The following is a 19,850-nucleotide window of genomic DNA, read 5'->3' on the forward strand; positions in this document are numbered from 1 at the left end:
CATCATAAGTGTCCCCACTACATGTGTATGCTTTAAAAATAAAGAATGATACAGGTAAAAATTAAGTTGATGAAATTACGTTTTGTTATAATTGACCATGTGTTAAATATAGGAGATGAATCTAGCGAGCTGTCATCCACCCTGATTGTTTTGATTTTCTTGCATGGCAATTTTGGAAAAAAAATTCAAAGCTGCAATCTCGCCTCACATTAATTATCATAATTTCATTTAAACGTACAAACACATTTATTTTTATTTTCACATCAAACCAAATTGTTTTCATTACTAGTCAATTTTTACAGTTTAGCTAAGTTTCCAGACCCTATGCTAATTCCGCACCCTACTTTTAATTGGTTTTAGAAAATTTTCCAGACCCTATGCTTATTCAGCCCCTATGTTTATTAGGCACTCGAGAGTACATATAAAAGAACCCTTACTACTAATGAAAAGTGTAGCAGGTTTCCTCTCTGACTGTCAAAATTACCAAATGTTTTAACAGCAAATAGCCAGTGTCGTTAAACAAACTTTTTCCAGCATGTTTATATAGAGGGGAAAAAATGTACATGCATGCCACTCACTCACTCACTCTCTCACTCTCACACACACACACACACACACTCTCTCTCTCTCTCTCTCTCTCTCTCTCTCTCTCTCTCTCTCTCTCTCTCTCTCTCTCTCTCTCTCTCTCTCTCTCTCTCCCCCTCCCCCCCCCCTAACACACTCTCTCACTCCCCTCCCTCCCCCTCTCTCTAACTCACTCTCTCTCCCCCCCTCCCCTCCCCCTTCTAACTCACTCTCCCCCTCTCTCTATCTCTCCACTCCAGATGAGTTTATATGCTTAATTTTCAGGTTTGTATTTGCTCATTATGAAACGACAAATTCAGTTGGTACTATATGGCAAGTTGTTTATCGTGGGATTTCTTATAGAACCATGTGACAAGATGTGTCCTTTGATGTCCAGTTTGCAGACTGAGACTACAGATCTCTTCATAACATGCCAAAAAATAGTGTGTATTTCAAAACAGAAGGTTGGGTCTAGGTAGGTCCAGTAAAATATAGGGGTGTGTGGAAAAATAAAGAGTTGGTGCGAAATGTGAAAGAGGGGTGTAATGCTCACCTGGGCTAAAAGCAACCATCATTGCAGATTACGTCTTTCTTTGCATATTTTTTACAACCAATTTTAAAGTTTCTATATCTTATTTTTGTTTTATTATTATAATTTTTTTGCAGCAACCTGGCTACAACCCAGCCCCAATGTCAAGCCCCGGCGTTTCGGACCCGTTCCTCCCCAGTTACTACAATGCATCAATGTCTTTTCCTTACATGGACCAAGGACTTGGAGCCGGACCGTGGTCTAATGGGGGCGACCCTCCAATGTTCTCTATGACAAGTTATGATTACAATGGAATTTTCGGAAGTTTTGGGTACCCTCCTTTTGGCTGGGAGTACCCGTCCGATTACTGGGGACAGCAGAACGCAGGGGCACCCGCCCAAAACAAGCCACAGCGGCAGTACATGGAGCAGGAGTATTATCGGCCGGAGAACATGATGCCTGCCGATCCATACAGTGCGATGAACGGGGAGATGGACAGGGACGGTGTGAACACTGTGGAACAGAATCTAAAGGGGATGACTCTAGCTGACGGCAAAATGGATGGTGTGGTGAACGATATGGGTGGGGGTGAGAATGGGGTGAACATGGCACAGGGACCAGTTATTTCGGGTGGTGGAGGAGGGGGCGGTGGTTCGCAGGCTCCGAAGAAGGCCTCGTGGGCCGCGATAGCGAGTCAGCCGGCTCGACAGCAACCGAAACAACGGCCAATTCCGCGGCCACCCGTCAACCCCAAGCAGCACAACAACATGGACATAGGCACGTGGGGGGAGAACCGATGCAACGGTGGTGGTGGACGGCAACCCCCCCAGCAGAGACAGGGAGGGTTCAATGCACCTCGGCGACAGATGAACTCTTCGTACAATTCGTCGGGTGGGAATTCTGGCGGCGGCAACGACCACCGCTCCAATAGCAACGGCGGGTACAGTGGGTCGTCTAATTCTTCGTCAACATCGTCAGCAGTGGTGGCTGTGAACAGTCCTGTTCTGGACAAGTTGAAATCGTCAAACCAGTATAACCCCAAGGAGTACAACCTGAACCTGAAAGGTGCGCGTTTCTTCATCATAAAGAGTTACTCCGAGGACGATATCCACCGGTCTATCAAGTACAGCATCTGGTGCAGCACGGAACACGGAAATAAACGTCTCGACCAGGCAATGCGCGAACGCGAGGGCAAAGGCCCCATCTTCCTTCTGTTCAGTGTTAATGGGAGCGGACATTTCTGCGGAATGGCACAGATGGTCTCGCTGGTGGACTACCAGAAGAGCAGTGGTGTGTGGGCACAGGACAAGTGGAAGGGACAGTTTGAGGTGAAGTGGATCTATGTGAAGGACGTGCCCAACAGCCAGCTGAGACACATCCGGCTGGAGAACAATGAAAACAAGCCTGTGACCAACTCACGCGACACTCAGGAGGTGCCGCCCGAGAAGGGCAAACAGGTGTTGAAAATAATTCATAGCTACCAGCACAAAACGTCCATCTTCGACGACTTCACTCACTACGAGAAACGGCAGGAAGAGGATGTCAAGAAGGTAAATTGAAGCTGGTTTTTAACAGCAGGTTTATTTTGGCTTTTAGCTTTTGATGTAAAACTCTGAAAGGGACCTTTTTATATGGCATACGGTTCCAGCGTTTTACCTACAGATCATTTCAGGTTTTAGTTTCTGAAGGAATGTTGCATTCCATGACATATTTTGTTCAATATTAGTTCTCTGTGCAAGCTTCAGAGATTGCCACACAATTGTTAAACCCATTTATCAGTTACAGAAACACAAATTAAAGCAGGATTTCTATAATTGTTATAACATTCCATTAGCCTTGAGATTACTGATCATCAGTGATTTAAAACATTTATTAGCCATGATTAAAAATCTACTAGCGGTACTTCAAGTACATAAAATTTTACTAATAGAAATAATCGGACAAGTCTCCTAAAGGAGTTCAAGAAATCATTTAAATTTGGCCGGTGGGTGATAAGGATATCTTATTTACAAAATAAGACTCGTATGCAGCATTTGACAACTTTCTTTTTACTACCCGTCGAGCATGGCAATAATAGTTATTTACTAGCCCAACATTCAATAAGATTAGCCATGGGAGTGGGGCTACCATAATCTAGAAGCCCTGATTAAGGTCACCTATTTCCTTGTCCCGTAACCTGTAAACTAAATAGGTAAAATAATTCTGATTGGATTTTGACTGGTACGTCTTCTAAGCTGTCCATTAAACCAGTATTTTTACATTTGCATTTGGGTGGATGTTTATGGAGGGTTGTGTATTTTTCCAAATAAAAATTTGAGAGCTAATAATTTTTAAAATAGAGCTAATTATTTCTTTAAATAGCAATCTTTATGTTAGTTTGAATTGCTTTTTATCAGGGTTCGCACGGGCCTGGAAAAGTCCTTGAATTTTGACGTAGTACTTGAAAAGTACTGGAATTTTGCAAATTCAGAAAAGGTCCTGGAAAAGTACTGGAATTTCATTAAAAACTACTTGAAAATTGCCGAAATGTACTTGAGGTTTTTTTTTACAAGCAGAATGTCTCTCTTACTGATTAAAATCTGGAAAAAATAATAAGTATTTGCTGACGTATTTCTCGGGTATTTGTCGTAATCAAAACCCGGAAGTGATATGTGTTGCTGCCGATATAGATAGACTGGCATACAAGTCCTTGTTGCGCTTGCTATATGCACCACAGTGTGAAGATTGAAGTAGACTGGGCAGCTGTCTACTGGAAACCGTGCATTACTAATAGTTGAACCGGTTTATGAGCGAGACGGGTAACCAGTCGTGTGCTGAAAAACGGTCAGCTGTAGTTAACTAGTGATGTGTGTGTGTTAAACTGCTTGTAACATTGTGCCAAAGACTACTTGAAAAACTGAAAAATATACTTGAAAAGTACTGGAATTTCTGTTCACCAGGTCTGTAATGAACCATGTTTATTATTATTATTGTTATTATTATTTTTTTTTTAAGTGACCCATCAAATCCCCACCCCCAACAATTTTGTAATTTGCGCAATGTTGTTGATTTCAGCCTCATGTTTAAATGCTTATTGTTAATTTCAGCTTGTAAAATACCGAGACTAAGAATTCCGACTTCACATTATTACAACTACATTGGCCTGTCTATACCGGATCTCTGCGTAAACCGGTCCATTTCTAAAGCCCCGTCCGGCTACCGTTTATCTCTTAGGGGCAATTCCACAACGAAGCGGACAAAGATTCAAAATTTAAATATCAATTATTTTAATGAATGAATGTGTTTTGTGATCAACAATATGTTGGAAGTTCATGGATAAAAAAAAACAATTGTCATTAAGGTTGTTGCCAAAAAGATATCACATGCTGAATAGACGCCTATTATTTTGATAAATAAGTACATTAAAATCATATTTTTTAAGGCCATAATACATAAATTATGCTTTATACAATCAAATACAGTTTGCATATATGTGATAGCATATCTAATACCTACATGTTACACCCACTACAGTTACACAATATGATATGCTATATTTGTAATTCTTGGTCAAATAGATTACCTTACACAATGTAACGTGAGTAACCGAAATAGCTATTTTTTCTTCTCTATCATTTATTTCTTGTTTCTAATACACGACACTTGATATTTTTTTACACTAATACATACCACAGGTAATGAAACCACAATTTTTTCACATGATGACATGAAACATGACACTAATACATCAAAAATTGTAACGCGAGTAACCGAAAAATATGTGATACGAGTTACCATCATTTTATTTTAATAGAAGAATACCAGTGTATGAATAATTATGCCAACATACTTCTCACTAACACCAAGTTAGTATTTGCTGCCACTTACTGGCTAATAAGCCTAAATATATATGTGCAATTCCAGGGTTACTCGCTTTACATTTTTACCATACTAATTCTTTTGATTTGCTCAGGATTAATAATTATATGTTCAACACTTATTTTCTTTATCACATTTTATTAGTTAAATAATAATGCATATTATAAAAAGAAAAGAAAAAGGAAATGTGATGATTAGTTTTCATACTGTGAATGTGTAAACATCGGTTACTCGCGTTACTAAAAAAGGACATGACAAAACATGAACACGCTTAAAGTCCAAAGTATCGTCATACTGTACCAGCCATGATAAGTGGATATATTGGTGTATAGCTATGGTGTTTAGGTATCTTTATATGATAAGAGTTTTGAAATCGTACAATTAATACATTTTTGGTTATCAAAATAGTCGGTTACTCGCATTACATTTATTCATTACACATTTGTACTCTATTTTGTAATGACAGTTTTTCAATTTTAAACTTTTATTGAAAGAAACATCAGAAAGCCACACAAATCAACTGGGTAAATATTACCAACAAATTAAACTTACAACAAGTTAAATAACGAATGAATTAACCATTGTCGGGAATTAATGTCAATTTTTTAAAATTTGTGGTACACTGTTAGATCAATAGTATTAATATTAGTGTGTGTTGATACCTAACTGATTTCACTCTTATGAATTCGGCGAGTTATAAATAGGTGCGAGTCGCTCGTATATTTTGCGTGCGCTACAACAGCTTGCTCTGAATGTGCATGTAAAGCCCTATGACCTGACCTGACCTGAACCTCATATATTTTGTGTTGTCTTATTTCATTTATAATGGCGGAGCGATCCCAAAAACGGCAATAATGTTTTAGGAAATAAAATGAAATTTAACCTAGTACAAATATTAGAACAACAAGAAACACGTTTAATATGCAGCCACTAATATTTTATGCAGAAAAATATATTTGATATGTAATTACATTAGTCGATAACATCTTAAATACTGCAGCAAACTCAGGAATGCCCCTTTACCGTATTTGACCGGAAATAAGCCAAGGGGCCAAGACAACTCATTGTGAGCTTAGCATGGGGTGAGCTTATTCCCAGACAAGGGGCCAGTTTTGTTGGGGAAAAAAATGATAATAATTAAAATAAATAATAATTAAATGAACTAGGAAGAAAATAAAAAATGTTCAGTAGCATATCTATTAATTAGTGTTCTATTTGTTATTCATAAATAATAATTGTTTATTAATTAAATTCTGGGTTTTTTACTAGTATCTAATTATCAGAAACACACCTTCTATGTTACAATTACTTACCAGTGAGGTTTATTTACATCCAAAATTTAATGCTGAGAAGACTTAAAACAACAACAATTAAAGCCGCACACCCTAGTTCCATCCAGCGAAAATAAATTATAATTTGGTTAATCTACAAACCTGTAAGACACTTAGATCACGTTTTTATCAAATGGAGTGAAAAAGCAGGTTTTATATCGATAAATACCATGGGAATCCCCATGTCCCAATTGCTTGAAATAATTTTGAAAGTTAGTATTCTGATGTCACTGGAAGAAGCACAACAATGCCTACGTACGACAAATTTCACAGACTTGGGGTGCGTTCGTTTCATGTCTCCTGGACATGTTCCAACTGTTCTGTCCTGGTCTTATCCCTAGAGGCACTGATTTTCCGGAATCGCAGACGGAATCGCGGAAATACCTATCTGAAACGGAATTCCCGATTTTTTTCCAAAACATTATTTAACTTTAAATAGCGCATTTGATTAATTAAAAATTATTTTTCGAACTAGAAATTATGGACACCGACATCTGCCTGTGCTACACTACGACACTAGTACCTTTGTATGTTACGCCAAATGTAGAGTATCTAGACGTTTTACCAGTCATGTTTTCTTCGCTTATTCTCGGCGATTTAACGGGAAAAACCGAACATTGTGAGCTAAAATTGTCCGATATTTACTCAAGTGAAAGATATGTTATGTTTGCTTATTAATTTTTAACATTTGCGGCATTGCCATATTTCCGATCTCACAAAGGAATGCAGTAATTGCATATTGTATGCCAGGTTTTGTTAAAAATAAATTATACAAGGGAAGTGGTTTATAGTGTGATCGTTTGTAATTATTTTCCCGATCATATTGTAAAGAAAACCGAAAATGTCCGAAGTCTGTGTCGTGGAGTATTCATGTTTAAATTTAAACCAAAAATAAATACAAACTACTGACATGTTTTACCTCATTGCATATTTATTTTACACCAGCAATTAATTGCGCGGTGTGTGTGTGTGTGTGAAACAAAAACAGAATTTGTTTAATACTGAAGTGGAAAAATAACGGAATTTGTAACATTATGAAACGGAAAATCAGTGCCTCTATATCCCCTCTCCAGATATCGTAAGACTTAGCAAAATTATTTGTTTAAGGGTTTGTAACGTTTTGTATTGAGACACTTACTTGTCTGAACTTTGTTACTGAAAATGTTCACGAACTGTGAAGAAAAATCTCACAAATGAACAACAACAAATCGGATGTTTATTGCGCGAACCGTGCACGAGAAAACAAACCGAACCAAAATGATAACGGTCACGTGATATACCAACGTCTGTGACATTGAAATGGAAATATCCCCTCTAAAAATAGATTGGACCTCGCTTGTTTAACGTTTTTTTCTCGACAACACGTTTTGTGAAAAAATGCAAAAAATGCATTTCGTGGTTTTACAAACATCAGGATTACCAAAAAGCACTTCAGGTGAATGGAAATGTGTATTCTAAATAATAAAATGTAAGTAAAGTGCAATTTTATTTGTGAAAAATGGGGTTTAATAGCGAAAAAACAACGCCGTAATGGTTAACAAATAAACGTAACTAGGGTGTGTCCCTTTAACAACAAACTCAATAGCGTATACACAGGTTTCTGACACAGGCAGCCAGCTTACACTACAAAAAATTGTCAATCTAAGGTCATTGTTCTTAGCCAATCAGAATATGGTATTTGCTTAATTAGCATTAACTGCGGACCCAGTGTGGTGGTAAAAATAGACATTGGTTTTTAGTTCATACTTGGGCTTGGATACTTCAAAGAAATACTGCAGGCATGAAATTGAAAACAATGTTACACACTGTTATTGTTAGACTGCTCCATCTCACTGGTGGTAAAATATTGTGTTACATTTGTGTTTAACCTTTAGACTACTGGATTAATTTTTAACAAAAACCACGTTGAGTGGGTACAAGTTTATAATTTTTACTCACATATATTCACTTAAATGTTTCATAAATACATGAAATAAAGTTCATATATGAATCGGTAAGTATTATTTTCGTGTCTTTTTTTGTAATTTTTATTATTTTAGATCGGCTAATAGTGATTAAAATTAGGCAAAAAATCGAAAAAGTTGCGTTTACTTACGGGCATTTGTGGCCAGCTGTCCAGTATTTATGTCCATTATTCCCAATAACAGTGGTTTTCTGACCAGATTTTTTTTTAAAACCCGAACTATTCCATTTTTGATTTCTATTGCAATATTTGGTAATTTTCGTTGTTGGTAAAACGATCTTTATTATCAAATTAGCTGTTACAATCAGCTATCGATCCCTGAAAATTACCGCGACGTGCCGCCATTGTTGTCAAGCGAAAATACTTGCCGAAAACCATTTTTTGAACTCAAAATTTCAAGGTATTTTCAATTGAAAAAATCAAAACAAAAACCACCATTTTGAAAAAAAATCTTTTTTCTTTAATTATATTTCCGTTTCCGGTGAGTGTCGTGTGCAAAACGGCGGGAAATATGAATTGGGGAATGCACTGTATACAGTGTACAGTATATCGACTGACGTGACGTCGGGCGAGATATCTCGCCTGCAGTAGTCAGAAGGTTAATTATCTGCAGGAGGTATGACCTTTTAAATGAACTTTGAGCAAACTTGCAATTTCATGTTATTTATAAGGTGGCGAAGTTTGGGGTGGGCTTATTTACGAATGAGGGCCTAATTTCTTAAATGCTATCAAAACGGAGGGGGGCTTATTCAAAGACATGGGCTTATTTCTGGTCAAATACGGTAAGTATATTTTTTATGTCTGTGAAATAATTTATTGCAAGTCTGGCTTGTATGACTGTATTTCCCAACCATCCATGGGTTCAAATGTCATTGTTGATCGTTCAAGAACCATAACTCTGGATGAACTCTGTCAAAACCGGTCCTCTATTTAAACCGGACTATTTCAACGGTACGGAGTGAGTCTGGTTTAGACAGTCAGCTGTATTCCATTTATTAATTATTTTATTTTTTTAAATAATTTTTTTTTTTTTTTTTAAATCAGCCAACTTATTAGATGTCCACCTCAGTCTTACAAATTTATATCTAACATTATCTAACAAATAGGATTATTGTAAACTAATTTTATTCAGTGTACTTTAACAGCAATTTGTATAAATAAAGCATGTTCATTTCCCGCAATTGTGATCTGCATGCATGCTCTCGACCATGGGTAAAATTAACAAAAGAATAAACTGTATTTAGGTATTCATTGATGTGAACAACTATTGCTTTTTACAAATTTACATAAAGATTTACTTGTGTGTAATATTGTTTAATGTCCGCAATGTTGTCTCTTGATACACGAGGGTCTCATAACATACATCTAGTTATAAAAGTATTTACCATTATTAATTTTATTTGCCATTAATTTTGTAAGACTAAAGACATAACGGTAAAGACAAATGTTTACCATTAAGGGTAAATACAGATGCACAAAATATTTTCATGTACATTTAAAAAAAATTATACACTTCCAGGGTTGAAAATTAACATGAAAACCATGGTCGCCAGCAGGGCCAGTTGAAGAAAAATCTTATTGGCTCTTCTCAAATTCAACTAGCCTTCCAATTGTCACATTGGAATTTAAGTGCACAGCCAAAATCAAAACTAGAATGTTCTTAGTTGAATAATAACCATGTGCTCACCGTATATAGTTTGTTTGCGTCAAAAGGAAACCGATGAATTGGCACGTAACACCATAATGAATAAAGTTAAAGTTCATATAAAAAAGATATTATTAAGTTACAAACCCGTACCAACTCATTAAAAACAATTGAACAAGAAATCCAGTGTTTATATACTTAAAAACGTTTCTTTACAAATTATCATTAAATTATACAGATTAAATCTCATTTTTAATACCGGGGTAAAGACAAAATGCTAGAACAGCCACGGTATGCAGCTTCACTGGCATGGTCTGAAGTAATCAATAGAACTGAGAGTCCTTTAGTAAACTAGTCTGGTAGTGGCAGTCCTCTGTGGCAATGCAAGAGGGATGAAATCACACGTAAAGGATTTCCTCGGGAGTAGCTGTCCTATAGACAAGGCACTAGATAGATTCCATCATCTGCCCATTCGACTGCATTATGCAAATACAGCCTTGGTCGTTATTACCTTGGATGTTCCAGCAATTGTCTAATTGTGCCAAATACTTACACCTACATTTATTAAATTTGTGAAAAAATGTTGGTGTCTACACTTATTCAGCACCCTACGTTTAATTACATGTAAAAAAAAATGTAACCCCCCTAGGGCCCCTATGCTAATTCGGCACCCAGCACTTATTACAATTCTTAATTTATCAAATGCTTACATATAGCCTCTATTAGAAATTTGTGAGAAAAATTAGGCAGAGTTACATCCCCTAACCGCTATCCATTTACGGCGTGTTCTGCTAACAGCAGGCATGGCCGATGACCACAGTTGTTTGTAAATCTTCAGCTGAGATTTATACATGCCAGTCCCAACCTATGCTTTAAAAATAAAGAATGATCAATACAGATAAAAATTAAGTTGATGAAATTGTGTTTTGTTATAACTGACCATGTGTTAAATATAGGAGATGAATCTAGCGAGCTGTCATTCACCCCGATTGTTTTGGTTTTCTTGCATGTAACTTTTGGGGGTTTTTTCAAACCTGCAATCTCGCCTCGCATTAATTATCATAATTTCATTTAAACATACACCTACAGTTTTAGTGAATTGTGTGTGACAGTAACACACTTGTAATAGTTGGATAGTAGAAACACATGTTTATAATGGGTCCCATGGGGAATGCATTTTTTCATACTATGGAATTTACTACAAGTTATTTATTTCTGAGCTGCTATTTTTAAAAATTATTTTTGTTATTTCCAAAACACTTTTATTCTTATTTTTACAAAACAAAACTAAAACATTTTTATTGGAGAATGTGACACTACCAAACACGCACGTATGTACATACATATGTACATGTATACATATGCATACTCTCCAAGATCTTACTACTGTTGTATTCTGTTTTCATTACTGGTAAATTTTTACAATTTGGCTAAATTTCCAGACCCTATGCTAATTCCGCACTCTGCTCTTATTGGGTTTTTAAAACATTTCCACACCCTATGCTAATTCCGCAGCCTACTTATAATGGATTTTAGAAAAATTTCCAGACCCTATGTTTGTTAGGCACTCAAGAGTAAAACCTGTATCAGAAAAGAGCATTTAAAAACCAATGCAGCAGGGTTCGAAACTAAAAATATGTTGGCCCAAAAAATAATAATACATGTTGGCAAATTATGGTAAGCAAACCACGAGCAAGGTTTTAATGTGGAATACAAATATTAATAGTGGCACATAGGTTATAGTTTGAAAGAAGATAATATTATTTGGGCGACTAACATCATTATTTTTTTAATATTTAAGTCGCCCAAACAGGACATTAGTTGCATTTGGCTTCTTCTTTTTTAAATTGCCGTGGGAGACAAATTCTTAAGTTCGAGCCCTGACAAAAAGTTCACGTAATATAATGTTGTATATTGATTGCCACTGTTTACCTTATGTAGCTGATAGAAAGACCTGTTTAATAATATCAGAAAAAATAAAAGTGACATGAACGGTAGCATCCATGCAAACTTTTAATATATGACCTGTAGTTATCTTTGCTATAGATACAAATCGGAAACCACAGGTTTAATAGACATCGTCAAAGACGTACCAATCCAATCAAAACTCTTTTGTCTATTTAATTTATTATTAATTAGAAACGACCACTTTTGTAAGGTAATAGATCACAACGTCTGATAAGGATAGCTCATTTATACAATTCATATAGTTATGACAGAAAAACAAGGAATTTAATTAATTAGTGGCTTCTGTAGCCTACACACATGAACTTGTTACAGAAATCGGCGAAGTCGATAAAATTGTCTCGATTAGTTCATAACTGTTGGCCTACAAAGCTTATGTGAGGTCCCGAAAATGGCAAGCGGGTCATTCCATGCCAAAACAACTAATTTCCAGAAATCTTCCCGGGTGACCATCTCCAATTTTGATGAAATTTCACCCATTTGTGCATCTATATACATGATGGATGCATGCAAACTTTAAGTCCAAATACCAAGTAGTTTTGAAATTATGACTGGGCTGTTGACCCATTTTTGGCACTTGCGACTGTGTCAAGTGATTTCGGATGATTTTTGAATGCTAATAACTTAATTCATTATAAAGATATCAAGCTGCAATTTGCTATATTAGCTAATTCATACCTGGAGAATCTATAATTGTACTCATTTTGTACATATCTGTCATAGTTTCTGACCTGGAGACCCCTAAAGTTTAGTTTTTTATTATTCGGAAATGATATTTGTTGTAATTTGGGGGACTATTACTCCCTGATTATTTATCACAGATACAAACTGTTATTTGATTTGAAGTATATACCTATAGATATTTCTTTATGAGAAAGATTATCTGAATCAAATGAAATATTAATGTGTAGTTAGGGTCCAAAGTTGAGAGGAAAAAATAAATTGTGAAAAATATACCTGCATACCAGGGTTTGTTTGACCACGTGGGCAATTACCCAGCATCATGAGCTTTTAACATGAGTAACTCATGTGCATATGCTATATATGTACCAAGTTTTGACTTTGTGGGTCAACTCCTTGATAGTTAAATGAACTTACATTTAAAAACCCCATACAAGAGTTCATGAACGAAGTAAACATTTGCATTAGTGCACTTTTTCATTTTTTAAAAGCAAAATGTATCCAGAAAGATCTGAAAAATACTAGTAATTATCCCCTAGCGATGACTCGTTGAGATGATATAGTCTTAATGTACACACATACTGGTTTGTATACATGTATGTAACGCACAACACCACCACTTTTAATATGACTGAGTAACTAATATGAATTTACTATACGCATATATATATATATGTACCAAATTTTCATTGATTTTAGTGTGAAATATTTTAAGGTTAACAGATCTACAGCCCTAAAAATGATGTCAATAGAGTAGTGACATTGTATGAAAAACGACCATCCCGAGGGGATATTTACCAACATGTACCTATCAAGGAGCCACAAAGTTTAAATTTGGTACATTCATACCAAATATGTATTAGTTAATCATATTAAAAGCTTATGGTGCTGGATAATTGCCCACATGGTCAAACCACCCCCTGGTATGCAGGTATATTTTTCACAATTTATTTTTTCTTCTCAACTTTGGACCCTAACTACACATTAATAAAACATTTGATTCATATAAGCTTTCTCATTAAGAAACATCTATGGGTATATACTTCAAATCAAATAACAGTTTGTATATGTGATAAACAATCAGGGAGTAATAGTCCCCCAAAATATAACAAATATCATTTCCGAATGATAAAAAACTCAACTTTAGGGGTCCCCTGGTCAGAAACTTTGACAGATATGTACAAAATGAGTGCAGTTCAGTTATAGATTCTCCATATATGAATTAGCTAATACAGCAAATTGTAGCTTGATATCTTTATAATTAAAAAAGTTACTAGCATCCAAAAAGCCCCTGAAATCACATGACAATTTCACTAGCTCATGTACGGGGTTTATAAATGTAAGTTCATTTTACTAAAAAAAAAAAAAACTTTAGGGGTCTCCAGGTCAGAAACTATGACATATGTACAAAATGAGTACAATTATAGATTCTCCAGGTATGAATTAGCTAATATAGCAAATTGCAGCTTGATATCTTTATAATGAATTAAGTTATTAGCATTCAAAAGGTGCCCGAAATCACATGACACTGTCACAAATGTCAAAAATGGGACAACGGGCCCTGCATTTGATCAACCATAATTTCAAAAATAATTAGAATTTGACCCTAAAATTTTGCATGGGTCCATTCTTTATATAGAAGTATAAATGGGTGAAATTTTATAAAATTTGGAGATGTTGACCCGGGAACCTCTGGTTGAGTTGGCACGGAATGACCCAAGTGTGTAATTTTCTACTTTCTTTAAAAAAAGAAATGAAATTTAGACGTTTGTTTTTAAATCAAATAAAATTCATTTAAATATTTGTATTTCAGCTAGAGGTTAATGAATGTACATCTGTTATTTATATATGAAGAGTTCAGGCGCAAAACGCGATATAAACCATTTTCTTTCTAGTTTTTAGTTAAAGCCATTATTGTATGTCAGTAAGGGTAATCGTATGCCCGCTGATTTCCTGCAAAACGTGATTGGTCCATATGAAATTGTATTGGGTAAATCCCGTTTTTTTAAAATCAAAACGCGATATACACCAATTAAAAAAACCCATTTTTACTGAAAATTAAAAATGGATATATTGTGTTTTGCGCCTGAACTCTTCATGTGTATATATGTACAAAATATAAGTAACAGTAATCAATAATCGTAGCCGACTAATTAATTTTTGTTTGTTTCAATACATTTGTTAGAAAGTCAAAGACCATGTGAGTAGAACATGAGTTAATGTGCAGTACTCTGTGGCATATTGACCAATCAGAGCTATCGGGGTCAGATTATTATTACTCACGGAACTCTGGCTGCATGCACACGCTGGTCTACTTGAAAGCTTGTTACGTATTTATGATGGTGTCTAAAATTATGGGTTTTTTTTTATTTTAGATTATATTTATTGTGGCATCCTACATTTGGAATAAAATCCTTTGTAATGACAGATTTTGTCGGAGTTTGTATATTTTTTATCAACAACATTGGGACCATTCTAGATCAATAACATAACGCTGACTTCACATAGATGTCAGAGCCGTTCGTAAGTGGTAGTGGTCCTGTTAAATGACGTGTTACAAAATTTTGAGGGAGGGAGACTGGTTGCGTGATTGTTGAATTAGGAGATAACCATATGGAGTTTTTAGATTTGCGGGTGTTATTGTCTATTTGATCCCGCAATAAAGCAATAAAATACAAAAACAAAATTAGGATCAACATAAATTTATATTACATAACATAGCATAATTTTTATTGCCAAAGTGATTGGCAAAATCTGCTTGTACTGTAATTATTTTATACAATAGATTTGAAACATGATAGTACTATTAGTAGTGACAGGTTTTTGTTACTTCTGCCTTCTTTCCTAGAAATGATTATTTACACACAAAAGAACTTTAAAAAAAATTGATTTATTGAATTAGAATGCAGATAACTTTGTTGTGTTTGAACACATTGTGGACATTAATGCTGAGGTTACAGTCACAAATATCTGTTTTACAATCTCCACTTTGCGTCACTGGTGAAACTAAATTTGCAGTAGTAAAACCAGCATTAATGTCCCCAAATGGTCAAATGCAACATGGTTATCCCATAATTACAGATCCGGTTTGACTTTCAAAGCGATTTACCTATTTTTCCTTAGAGTTACAGCCCTTGAACTTGGGAGATAATAAAATTTGTTGGATACATGTATTGCCTTAGTGGTACACTTAGAATGCTTCCAAGTGTTGTTGTTGTTTTTATTTCTTTTTTCAACATAATCAGGGGTGGGAATTCTCCTAGGATCAGTTGTTTTCCTCTATGGAACATTGCGTTTCCTCGCATTTTAATCATCCTTTTCTCCAAAATGTGTCAAAAGGCACAGATTTTAACCTAGGATTTCCAGAATTTCTGGGACACCTAGATTTCCTCTTTTTTTTTTTACAGCTCACCAATTCCCACCTCTGCATAATATAATTTTTGTCTTGCTTTAATAAAGTACATGACAAGATATACATATTACATTTCAAGCGATGGCTTCAACTTTCGCATTTACCTCAAGCGACAAGTTCTCATGAACATTTATATTCATTTTTTTATAATTAATTAGTCCTACCCAGTGCAATATGGTTAGTAGACTTTGCAGCCAGGAATTAAATTAGCACAGAATAAGACATTTAATTCTGCAATACACTTGTTTTTGTTTTAATACCATGCAGCAAACATTTTTGTTTTATCGGAACATAAATGTGTAAGCAGGTTACGAAATGTCTAGCTGTGAAACCTGTTTTAATATCTTTTGTCTTCTCTTTTCAGTAATTCTGATGTATGCAGTGTTCTTGGCTTTACAGGTAACGTACTAGTTCAGCCGTTGTTTTTATCTTTTTGATGTCTGTTAGTTTCACTTCTTTCTTGGGGCTCCACATTCCCATAAATAAAAATAAGTGTCCAGGAAATATTCAAGTGAAACAGCTAAATAATAATTTGATTGTGAACTTAATTCCCCACTAGGACAATGTTTTTTTTTTTAACCAATAACTGCTTTTTCGGCCAAATGAAGTGTCTAGTCATATGACTCCACGAGTTAAAAGGTGTGGTGGGGTGGGGGGGGGGGGGGGGGGGAGGAGGAGGACGTAGCCCAGTGGTAAAGCATTCTCTTGATGTGTGGTCTATCTGTGATTGATCCCCGCCGGTGGTCCCATTGTGCTATTCTTGCTCCAGCCAGTGCACCACAACTGTACATCAAAGGCCATGGCATGTGGTATCCTGTATATAGGATGGTGCATATAAAAGATCCTTGGCTACTAATGAAAAAATGCAGCAGGTTTCCTCTCTCAGACTGTCAAAATTACCAAATGTTCGACATCAATAGCCGATGATTAATGGATCAATGTGCTCTAGTGGTGGTGTTAAAAAATAAATAAATAAATAAATAAACATGAGTTGAAATTAGATTTATGTGTTTATAACGAAAATTTTGGATTGTATGAAAGAGGTCACAGTAAAACTGTTTTCAGTAACAATACTGCTGAAAATCGCGAGAACAGTACTTACTTGAGGGCTTTTGTGCATCGCTCACTCAAGTCTAGTTTGCATGACCCCCTTTTTCCTTTCCCATTTAATGTAGCACAACATTTGGTCCTGACGAATTATGCAAAAAGAAAATCGGCGTAGTGCAAATTTTAATTCTCATCAAAACTATGTCTGAACATTGCATTCAAAAGGTCTATTTGACAAAATTTTGATCAATTGCATGAATCTAACACTGTCAAGAGTTAACAAATGTTTGACATCCAGACTCTCCTGGGAGGTTTTAGAAGAGTGGCAAATTGCTCTCCTTTAGACTCTCCTTGAAAGTTAGGAGAGTGGCAAATTGCTCTCCTCAACTCCTTGAAAGTTAGGAGAGTGGCAAATTGCTCTCCTCAAGACTCCTGGGAAGTTTTAGTTGAGTGGCAAATTGCTCTTCTCAAAAAGTAAACTATTTTTTTTAAATATTAATTTCATTTCATGTGATTACTCGCCTAGCATCATTTTAGAAGAGAGCGTCATCTCACCTTGATTTTACTCATGGTGAAAGTAGTTAGTAGATATTGATTGTTAAACACGTGGGAACAAGATGATGCAGCATTTTGATTGTTCTAAAAGTGTTTTATTTTACAGATAGAAGTAATGTCATTTTTATTGATACATTATTTAATAGTTCACTTGTCCACAGGCCAATTAGATACTGCACATCATTTGCCCCACTGTCGTATTCCATTTGCCCCAGGCATCGGATAATGGTATATTTTCTAACCCTTGGCATTTCCAGTTTGTTAAAAGTCTACATTGTTTGGAATAGGGGGTTGGGGATGGTTGTTTGGAATAGGGGGTGGGGGATGGTTGCGAGGCGAGGTCAGTTTGATAGATTTTCAGATACACTACAAACACAAAACAAAATATGCTGCCAACACAAAACAAAATACAACTGTTTTTGAAAGTTTGTTTCCAGTGTTTTTGTTTATTTTAAAACATTTTTGTGTTTTTGTTTTTTCAGAGTGGATGACTTTTAACCAACTGATGTCTCTACTCACCAGTCAGGACTACAACTCTCCGGATTACTTCTTTTTGTGATTTCTCTTATGGTTATGGAATGGATTTCTTTTTTTCTTTTTTTTTTCTTTTTGTCAAGGAATTAGACCTTAGTGAAGTGTTTTTAGGAAGCAAATTGCCCTGATACTATTCTACCAATCAATTCTTATGGAGGAACTACCCCTTCGATTTCTTGAGAATTGCACGATTAAAGACAAAAAAATAGGATCTTTTGTGTTATCATGCTCAGCGACCAACTATATACCCTGCACGTGATTTCAAGGTGATACTGACTTCAAAGGAATAGTGACTCATCATTTGTCAATGAGAGACGAAAAGACAAGATTTAGAAAACTGATGTGGAAATATTTTGTTTTTAACCAGTGCACTGTTGGAAATGACAGCAGAAGACTTTATAAAAAAAAAAATTGATGGTTTTCGTTTGAAAACTTTCAAGTGTTTTTAACGTGATTTAAACATAAAAACAACAACAAACAATAAAAACTATCAAGACCATATTTTTTTCAGTGAAAATTGTTAATTGTGATACAAACAGTTGTTAAAAGACCAAGTTGGTGTGCTTTTGTTTTTTTCAGTGAAATATTTTCAACAAATGGCTGTGTAACACTTTTTTTTTAAAGACTTCACCTGCCCCCATCCACTCTGGATAACAATTCGCATTGAAGCCATCGAAAGCAGATGATCTCGGACTTTCGTGAAAATTTTTCAGTGAAAAAATAGAATAAATAACCAACGGACCACATGCAGCGATTTCATCAGGCTGAATCAGTCGCGGCTGTGTTTTTTCAAAGTGTGTATGTTTGTGTGTGTTTTTTCATAAACACGTATGACAACTAAACATTGAAAAACTTCGTTGGAAGATTTGTTATTTGTTTTTATTGACTTTAAAACTTTAAAAAAAAAAATACAGAGAGAAATATATGGCAAAAGAAACTTCTTTACAATTTTCAGTGAAAAGAATTGGAACCAATGAACGAAAAGTGATGTTTTTATTTGATGATTCTTCTTTTCTAAATAGCCTTTCACGTGATGTTTTGAAAAGTTGACGACGTCACTTCATATTGTCCTCGCAATGCCAGTGGCACAGGCGTAGGATTTTCTTTTCTGTTAACCAAAATAAAGTCTAAAGTATGGCATGCATAACAAATATAACGTGTTGTTTGCTGTAGCATTGAAGTAACAGGTTTGGGGGCCTAGTTCACAAAACATCGTAAGTTTACGTCTGCAACTACCAGTTATACCAGGCATACATTTACATGTGTTCGGCATCTATTTCATGAAGAAAATTACATCATTACAGAAGATGGAGCATTTTAAGGACAAAATAAAATAAAATATGTGTATTTTAAACTATATTTGTTGTACTATAATAGTAATAAAAACTGGTTTAGTCGTAGATTTGTGTTTACGTGCAAAACTAGGCTTTTGATGTTTTGTGAAATTTGAGCCCAGGGATTTATTCAGGCGTTCTGTGGGTCCAAACATAGGCCGCTTCCCAAAACACAGTGGTACTGAACATTCCCAATTTGTGTACTAACAACTCCACATATATAGACAATAACTAGTTAATGACATTGACGTCGGATATCTGCTTTATTTTGTTAAAGTAAGAATGGGGGGAAATATCTCGCATATACAGCTCAGATCATGTGTACAGAAACTGTTACACCTAGGTCAAATATTAAACTTTGCACAAATCATGTGAAATGACACTAATTTACTGACTGATATCTAAACTATGTAGATTTATAACTTGCAGATC

At 35.4% G+C, this 19,850-nt stretch overlaps 1 protein-coding gene across 1 annotated transcript in view; it reads left to right on the forward strand.

Moving 5' to 3' along the window:
* LOC121377348 (YTH domain-containing family protein 1-like) overlaps positions 1–19,235 on the forward strand; it is a 40,943-nt gene extending 21,708 nt beyond the window's left edge. The window contains exons 4-6 of the mRNA XM_041505304.1: positions 1,231–2,643; positions 16,313–16,347; positions 18,033–19,235. Of these exons, the coding sequence (XP_041361238.1) occupies positions 1,231–2,643; positions 16,313–16,315 (1,416 nt within the window). The 3' untranslated portion in view covers positions 16,316–16,347; positions 18,033–19,235. The remainder of the gene's footprint in view (positions 1–1,230; positions 2,644–16,312; positions 16,348–18,032) is intronic.
* Positions 19,236–19,850: the final 615 nt, after the last annotated feature.

Source organism: Gigantopelta aegis, chromosome 7 (genome assembly GCF_016097555.1).
Source record: "Gigantopelta aegis isolate Gae_Host chromosome 7, Gae_host_genome, whole genome shotgun sequence".
NCBI lineage: Eukaryota > Metazoa > Mollusca > Gastropoda > Neomphalida > Peltospiridae > Gigantopelta > Gigantopelta aegis.